Genomic DNA, 9,250 nt, shown 5'->3' with positions numbered 1-9,250 from the left:
TTCTCCTGCTAGTGGTGGCTTCCAAGACATCAGACATTTTGTAAACCAGCAATTTGATCCAGAATTGGGACGGTCCTGCTTTTCCTGTTAATTTTTCCACTATGAGAGTGTCCAAAACTCTCTGAAATAAAGGATTACTGTCAAGGGGTTCAGAAAGTCGTACTTTCATAGAACAGTTCATTCTGACAGGTAACCCCAGCAAGCACACAAGCTGTTCCATTAAATGTCATGGCCTTAAGCTTAAAAATGTATCCCACATCCCAAGCCAAACTGTTTGTTTTCAGGAGTGTTCTCAGTGCTGCTGTGGCCCAGAGTTTAGATCAGTGGTTTAGCTGCCTATACCTCATTTAGAGGTTGTAATCAAGTGAGACCCATTTTGGTTTAGTGTTTAGCAAATTATCTTCACCCTCTTGCCACTAAATCACTGTACAAGCACCAGCAAACCACTCAGCTCTTCCTCTCCTTCCCCTTATTCAAATGTACCCAGGCCATGACTTGTGATATGACTGTGAGGAGTGAAGATCTGCCCATGAATATGGGCAGAAAATTCTGGAAGCTCTGTTGAACCAAAGTCACAGCATGAATTCTGAGTGTAGCCATGAGATTTGAGTATTATCAAAATTTCTCTGGATGAAAAAGCATGGAATGGTGCCCATGGTTTTCTATCTAAAGCAGGCAAAAAGAAATGTTGGTCCCCAGAACAGAAATCTGCTCTGATATCACCCTGATGTAACATGGACTTACCAGGTCTGAGGCAGGTCCTTCTGCCTCTGGGCTTGCAAAATGTGCTGGGCTAAGAATTGAGAAAATAGAAGATTATTTCACTTCACCCCATTTCAAAATGTAGTAAGAATGTATTTCTGCATTAAAAAAATGTATTTAACTTCCCCATCTGTGTTTCACTTGATTCACATATTCAAGCCATTTTCTAAAGCTGTGAGCAACAACTTTTAAATAAGAGTTCAGATTGTTAAATAATCACAAACTATCAGAAACTTGGCCTTTACAGAAAAACACAAATATACAGCAAGTCAACAGCACTAGCAAGTCAGTTATTGAGGCATCCTGCTTTAATGTAAATAGTATCAATAATTTTTTTTGCAGTGCTTCAGAGGTATTGAGGAGATATTTCCTCAAAAGATGTTGGGATCATCTACAGGGGTTCCACATCTTTGTGCTTCAGGCATCTCAACCAAAGCAGCCAAAAACTGGGCCAGGGAAACAGTCCAAAATTTTAGTGGTGAGCCTCCAAAATTCAAGACACTCAGGGAATGCGTGTTGGGGAAAAATATGAGAATGCTGAAGGAAAAAAAAAAAAAGAGAGAAGGGCGTATTTAATTTGTATCCAATATTAATATTTCAAAAATTGGTACTGTCAGTTTGGGATAAAAGCCTATGTTTGAAATGCCTGTGAAAGCCAAGGACTCAGAGCTTCAGATGCTGTCTGATGCCATCGGTTCCTGAGTTGCCACGAGGCAATCTGGGTGGCTGGCTGCTCCAAATCCACAGGCACAGGGAGGTTTGGGATGCTGGCTTTCGAGGAGTCTCCCCACTGGGTTACTCTGGATCCTGGAATATGAGAATGTGGGTTGGCAAGAACCTGCACGTCTGGGAGCTGACAAGCAGCCCTGCAGGCTTCCCAAAATTCAGGCTCGCCATCGTCCCTTCTGACAGGGCAGAGAAAACTGGGAAGCGTATCTCAGCTTGAAAACTGAGAATTCGGGAGCCAGGTCCCACAAAACTTTCACCCCATTGCTCCTGGGCAGGTGTTGCAGGGAGATGAGAAGCAGCTGGAGTTGAGAAAAGGAACCAGCCTGGTTGGAGACACCTGGTGACTCTGCAGGTGCCTCTGAGCCTCCTTGCTCAGCACCGTTTTGGGGTAGTTTAACTGAGAGCTGCTGCTTTGAGGAGCTGAAGTTTATAATTAAATGTTTTTTTAGGAGCTGGGCTGCCTTTCAGCATGCTTGAGACCGGGGAGTGTGACAACCCAGTCTGCCCAGCGATGGAAAGTTAGAAACTGGAAATGTACCTGGATGCCACCCTGAGTCAGCCCAAACCGAAGCATCTCTACAAAACACCTAGATGTGAACAAACTACCGTCCTCTGACAAAAATATTCCGTCTGAGAATTTCTGACCAGCTCCGGCGGTAAACACCTCCAGGGTGTCATTTTTGTCTGATACAGGGCAAAAATTATTCGGGTACCTGTTGCTCGGGGTGGAAAGATGAGGGAATGGAATAGTAAATTAAAGGGGTTGGAGCAAAAAGCAGCTGATTGTCTGAGCACGGCTGGCCAAGTTTTGTTCAGGTATCTGTGTGGGAACGCACCTTTCCACGGATGAAATGCCCGCGGCAGGAGCTGCAGCCACGCTGTGGAGCCTCTTATCCCCTTCCCCTCACTGAGTGGGCTTTACACTTGTGGGGCTTTACACTTGTGCTTATTTTCCTACCTCCCCTCGGTGGGGTTTGTCCGGGCACCTCTCCTTATCCTGCTCCTGGGATTTTTCTCCCCTCCCTGTGGGCCCCGCGATCCCCCTCAGGGAGCCGGGGCCTCCGCGGGCGGCGACGGAGGCGCGGAGTTCCCGGCGGGCCGGCCGCCTCCCCGCCCTCCTTCCATCCTCCCTCCCTCCCTCCCTCAGCGGCGTGTTTGGGAGGGAAGGAGGGGGTGGAAGCCGGGCCGGGGCGGCCAGCAGGCAATTTGCATGAGAGACAGACTGGGAATGAGCTGGAGTGGGCGCCTCTCCGCGCACACAGAGCGGGGCAGGAGGGGGAGGAGGAGGGAGCTGCCGCCGCCGCCGCCGCCGGGGAGAAGCGGCGAACTCCGGGCAAAGTTTGGAGCCGCGGGCCCGCGGCGCTGAGGCAGCGGCGGGGCGGGGAGCGGCCGGGCCGGGCTGGGCCGGGCAGGGCCGCCCGGTGTGAGGCGGCGGCGGCGGGCAGAGCTCGGGGGGCGGCGGGCAGAGCGCGGAGCCGGCGGCGGGCGCTGCCGGCACAGCCAGCATGTCCTCCATCCTGCCCTTCACTCCTCCCATCGTCAAGCGGCTCCTGGGCTGGAAGAAAGGCGAGCAGAACGGGCAGGAGGAGAAATGGTGCGAGAAGGCGGTGAAGAGCTTGGTGAAGAAGCTGAAGAAGACGGGGCAGCTGGACGAGCTGGAGAAGGCGATCACCACGCAGAACATCAACACCAAGTGCATCACCATCCCCAGGTACCGGGGGGCGGAGGGCGCGGCTCCCGGGGCCCTGCGGGGGAGCAGCGGGACCCTCAGGGACCCCCGAGCTCCGGCACGGCCGGGCACGGCTCGTTTTGTGTCCCGGCCCTGCCGCGCTCGCTGCCGTGCTGCTCCTCTCTGCCCGCTCCTTGCCTAGTTAAGAAAAACCCCGTAACTGGCTACAAAATTGAATTACTCTCTAGTAAAGAGAGAGAAAACGTAGTGGAGAAAATACACCTCGAGCCGAGGTTATTAAAAAGAAAAAAAAAGTTGGAAGCGCTGCGGATCAGTTCCACTCACTGAGGGTACCCTCATTGTCAGAAGTTTCAGCGCGTTCTCAAGTGCTGTTGTATTAAGATTTTCTGGTGATTAATGCTTCAGGAAAACGGTTTTGTTTGGGTTGTTTGGCTTCTTCCATGTTACTCCTCTGAAGGGGTGATTTAGAGCCCTGCTCTGCTGCTGTTTTCGAATTACTTTTTAAATCGGGAATACAAATGGCAGAGCTGAAGGAGGTTGTTTGGAGTGAAAAAAAAAACAAAACCGCACACGTGTGAGGGTGAATATGACTTATTTTTTTCATTTTTTGAATGAACATAGGTTTTATTTTTAGTCTGCATTCCGAGCTCCATCCATAGGCCCATCATAAATCATAAAAGACATGTATAAAACTATCCCATCTAAGATTAATTTTCCAAATAACTTTCAAATGGCTGCCCACAAGTGGTGTTTTATTGCTACAGATTGTTGATTTCTGTGAGCTCAGCCAGATGACTGCTGGGTCTGTTCCTGATTGTTGTTTGAGAGTACTTTTTTTTTTTTTTTTAAAGCAAAGGCCAAAGTTCATCCCAAATATTTGAATGCTGCATAATTGTGTGCTTCTGCGTGAGAAGATATCTCTGTGTGTGTGTGTATTCATGCTTCTCTCTGGCACAAACAAATGTATGCTTTCTTGGTTGTCAGAATGATTTAATATGCAGGAGCTGATACAAAGCAGCATCTGTTGCATGAAAAAGTGAAGCAAGTAGCTTAGAAATGTGGATGTTTGGAGCTCCTAAAATTTTCTTCCAACAACTGTAGTGTTTTTTTAAAAGGAAAAAAAAAAAAAAGCCTCCTTATCTTTTTTTGGTGCTGAATGACTGTGGCTAAGATTTTGGCCAGTAATGCAAATGGGAGCTCTCAGCCTTTGTTAGAGTTGCTCCGGCTTCTACTTGAAGCAGAAATCAAAACCTGTAGAGCCACCAAACAATACAAATGCCTTAAAACCTATATTTTTAAAACTCTTGGTAAGCAGCGTGCTTTCCGCGTAGATAATTCCCTGTTTAAAACACTTCCCTGAAATATTTACCATTTCAAAAGAAGAAAATTGCTGGAGCAGCCCTGCTGCTGTGACCTGGGTATTGTGTCTGTGGCTGATGCTGACCCGTTAGGGAGCAGAGCATGAAGTCCCTTGGAACTTCTGTGACTCTGAACAAGGTGGTTTAGATAAGGAAGGATTCGATATTGAATGATTTAAAGGAAGAAAAGAGTTGGGCCAAACACAATGGTTTATTAAAAAAAAAAAAAACAAACAGAAAAAGTAAAGGTTGAAAATAATAACACAAACAGATATCACAAGTCATGAATATGGATATCATATGAATATGATATCTCACCTTCAGAGATCTTCCTGACTGTTCCTCCTCTGTTCAAGAGGATCTGTGCAGAAATTAAAACATTTCATGGTAATTTATGACACTGACCCGGGATCCTGCAAATCTTAAACCTCTGTATGGGGGAGGCATCAGCCTGCTTTGGTGGGAGCCCCTTACACCTTGACATTAGTTTTTAAACATAACTTTGTATGTGCTTTTATTATTGTTTAAAAATAAGCGTGGTTAGGTTTTCTGTGCTGAGATGTTAACATCTGTGTGTCAGAGGTTGGGGAATGGTGTGGGAACATGGAACAATCTGAAGTCAGTGCAGAGCCACAGCTCTGACCAGGCCTTGTGACTTTAAGAGCTGTGCCTTTTCCTCTGGGCTGCACTGCTTGTCCTAATGTATCTGTGAATCTGATTACTGTGTCATCTGAAATTAGTGTTTGCAAGACGATTTTAGCGTGGTTTTAGTTTCCTGTTTGTTTTTTTTTTTTTTTCATTTCATAATTGTTACGTATGCCATTTTGCTATTTACTCAAATAATATGTTGGGGAGGGGGAAAAGGGGGGGAAAGCATCATTAAGGATTAGCTCATGTTGTGCATTGTCTGTAATGCATCAGTAGACTGAATTACAGTGGAGCCATGCCAGTGATGACTCTGGCCCAGCAGGAGCAGGGTAAGTCCAAAATTAGCTATTGTATCCATGAGACGAGCAAGTTTCACATGGAAAAGGGCTCGAGCTTTGCAGAAACATTGCTTGTGGGAATGAGGGCTACACAGCAAATTCCTGGACTGATCAGGTGGGGGACTGTTTGAAGAGAGGACAGGAAAAAAAGACTTGCTTTGTTGTAGGGCTAAGGAATTAGAATAACAAATGTATTCCTGCTGTCATGTTTATCTGCTGGGATCTGGAAACATGTACTACATGCTATCTCCTGACAGATTAGTAAACAGGCATTCGTTTATTTGCTTGTGTATTTGCTCAGCATGTATTACTTCTCCAGGTGCTCCATTTCCGAGGTGGTGTGACAGACACCCCAGGTTTTCTGTTGGGAGAACCTGTGTCTGGAGAGGCCTTCAAGGATTTCAGTGTGACAGGATCTTTCCTTCTTGTTTTTACTGCTGGAGGAGGGAGTCATTTCCACCTGAAAAACTCTGATCTCAGACCATCTGATGGTTTCTGGTGGTGCTGGTGCTGCACAGGACGGCTCCTTCAGAGGATCTTCCTTCCCTCCTCCCCTGGGCACAGCTTCCAAAGCCCATCCCTCCCCAGCAGGACCTTTCTTTAAACCTCTGCCCTGAGCTGCTGGCCTTGGGTGTCAGAGCTGACTCAGTGAGTCGTAGGTCCCCCTGGCAGAAAGGTTTTTTCACCCTGTATTGGGTGATAAAGTTGAGAACACACATTCTTCTGTCCATTAAAATGCATTCTTTATCACAGTTGTGTTATCTTGAAGGCCCAGCTTTCAGGATGAGCATTTTTAGCTCTTTTCAGACCAAGCTGAGGATGAGTGTGCCATTAGCACCTACCCAGCACAGCCAGCTGTGGCCTCTCTGCTCTGTGAGCAGGCAAAGATCTGCTCCAGCTGCTCGCAGGATTTCTGAATTTTTGGTGGCTCTTTTCTCTTCAGAGACCCAAAAATATGGGAAGAATGGCATCTACATCTGGCATTCATACAAACCTGCAAAAAACCTGTGTTTCTAACACTGTTCTGGGCAGGGGAGAGGCTGTTTTGTGCACCTGAGAAACCAGTAGCATTTGCCCTGGAGATGAAGTGTGATGAGTGTTTAACTCAACATTTTTAGGGTCTGATATGTAGAAACCAGCCCATGTGATGGGCACTCAGTAATTTCTAAAAGCTGTGCAGCGTCTATAGTCTCACTATATGAGATAGTAAATGCTTTGTTTGTTTCAAGAGCTTTAGTGGTGCTACACACACAAAGACATAAATCTCCTGACATTTTGTAATATATTTTCATATTCACATTTTTTTCTCTTGGACTTGTATTTATTTGTTTTGGTATCACCAGTGGTTTTAGGGGAGCCAGGATTCCTGTATGTAAGGAGCACCTTCTTTTAAGTAGTGGGTTGGTTTTTTTATTAATTTAGAAAACAGTTTTGTAGAGAGATGAGTGTTATTTCTTGTGGAACTCATCTGATAAGGGTGGATTGTACCAATTGAAATGCAAACACGGCACATTTGCTTCTTAAAAGCCACTGAACAAGGTGTTCCTTAAATGATTTACATTTTGGTGGGGAAAACCGGGGATAATACACTAGGAACATAATGCATAAGGATAATAATGAAGGAACATAAATATTTCACACCTTTCAGGTCTGAGCACTGCTTCTGTTCCTTTGGGAGTTGACCACGCAGTATTTACAGGATTTAATGATGTTCTTAGGTTTGAGGTGATACCAGGAAAATAGGAAAACTGAGGATGTTAAGTGGCACAGGAGGATGTGGTTTCACACCACGGTGTGATTTTGGGGTCATTGGACTTGCTCCTTGTGGGTCCCTTCCAGCTCGGGATATTCTTTGATTCCATGCTTTTCTTTTGGGACCCATGCCCATCTCTTTGCAGTAACAAGCAAAGGACCAGTCACAGTTTTGTGTGTCTATGTCCAAATATATATATATATATATTTTTCAATGCCAGTTTCAAACTACCTTATTTTCAGTTTTCTGTCCCTGAGTGTGAGGAGCTGTAATACTTCCTGGCCTTGTCTGGGAGTGCCTGCAGGGGTGGTTACAGCCCAGTCCCTGTGTGTGAACACCTCTGGCTGCCATCACCCTGCTCAGCTCCATCCTGCTGAGGCTTTTCCTGCTGCAAACCCTCTGTTTGTGCCCTCTGTTTGTGCCCTCTGTCCTGCCCGAGCTTTGTGGGCAGGTTTTACAGCCCTGCCCCAACCTTTGTGCTGCTGCAGTGCCCTCATCAGCTCCTCCACAGCCCAGCTGTTGTGGCCTCTGTGGGACTTTGCAGGGCAGCTCTGAAGGTGAAGATGTGGGGAGTGTACATCAGCCTGAGCCTGACACAGCTCCAGCAGTGTCTGGACAACGCTCTTGGGCACAGGCTGTGACTCTTGAGGATGGTCCTGAGGTGGGTCAGGAGCTGCACTCAGTGGTCCTTGTGGGCCCTTTCCTACTCAGCTTTTTCTGTGTGATTCCATGACTTTCTGCCTGCTGTCCTGCTCATCCATCAGTGCCTTTTTCATCTCCCCACAAGTCAATCCCTCCTCTCTGGGCACAGGTTTCTGCTCCCTGCAACCCCTCCAACTTCTTCTCCCCACCCTCGAGCTTGTTCCTGCCTCTTACATCAGCCTGGCTAATGTGTGTGGAGTTGTTGTATTCCCAAAAACAAAGCACTGCTGTCAGGCTGGAGCAATAATGTTGGTACAACCAGTTAGGGAGCAACTGCACACTCAGTTCTTATGGCAGAGACGAGGAACTGGGAGAGGAGGGAGGCTGGGAAGGAGTTGTGGTCTCTCCCCTCAAAAGAGTTGCTGCTGGAATAGCACAGCAGCCCTTTATTAAGTTTTGTGATTTCTCATGCAGTCACTGCAATTCAAATTTGCCAATATATATATTATTTTTTTTTTTTTTTACCTGAGTTGTGCAAGCCAGCTCACACTTTGTATTAAAACCAGTGATAAAACTCCTTCTGTCTTGAAAAACAAGCAAAATGTTTATCCAGGACACTGAGGGGCTAATAGGAAAAAATGGATTTTACCATTTGTTAAGATGCTTTCAGATATTCACATCTCTGCCTTTCATTCCTCTGCCCTTTCTCAAGAGACTAAAAGAGTTAAAATAGCTTCTGAAGGGACTCATGATGTTCTCATTATATTGTGTAGTAAGTGTTGAATCTGTGTGAAATAAAATGTTTAAAATGGTTGCTTAAGTTTCATAGTATTAGGAAAAGACCCTGAATATTGCAGTCATTTAAATATAATGAGAAATAAATGCAAAAAATTGATGAAATAAAGAAGTACACACTGTATGGGATTATCACATCAGGGATCCAATTAAAATGAGTTCTTCTAATAAATATTGGTTTAATAATGTAAACTTGTGATTACTATATTATTACAACAAAAATAAAATTAACAAGATTTAATGGACTGAGCAGCCATTAATTTTCACTTGTTAATTTATTAGGAACTTCTAATGCTGTTAGATGCACAGTAATGCCATTATCCTGCATGAACTACTTGATGAAATAAATAGGGCCAACAAGTGCTTGAATTAAATTGAGATCAGTTTTTATTCCCAAATTATCTCTTTCTGTTGTTTGGGTTATTTTTTTATTATCACTATGTTTTAGCTTTCCTCTACTGAGTGCAATTAAATTTTCAGGGATGGGATGCAGCACTCCTCCAGCCAGGCTTATGAATAGTCCTAATTAACTTTT

At 45.4% G+C, this 9,250-nt stretch overlaps 1 protein-coding gene across 2 annotated transcripts in view; it reads left to right on the top strand.

Annotated features, from left to right (window-relative positions):
• Positions 1 to 2,689: 2,689 nt before the first annotated feature.
• SMAD3 (SMAD family member 3) overlaps positions 2,690 to 9,250 on the top strand; it is a 68,158-nt gene continuing 61,597 nt past the window's right edge. The window contains exon 1 of one of the 2 annotated variants that reach the window (XM_058846835.1): positions 2,690 to 3,202. In XM_058846835.1, coding sequence (XP_058702818.1) covers positions 2,997 to 3,202 — 206 coding nt within the window. In that variant the 5' untranslated portion in view covers positions 2,690 to 2,996. The remainder of the gene's footprint in view (positions 3,203 to 9,250) is intronic. The other variant, XM_058846834.1, reaches the window with a different exon arrangement.

Source organism: Poecile atricapillus, chromosome 11 (genome assembly GCF_030490865.1).
Source record: "Poecile atricapillus isolate bPoeAtr1 chromosome 11, bPoeAtr1.hap1, whole genome shotgun sequence".
NCBI lineage: Eukaryota > Metazoa > Chordata > Aves > Passeriformes > Paridae > Poecile > Poecile atricapillus.
This window is presented reverse-complemented; position numbering and strand designations above follow the sequence as displayed.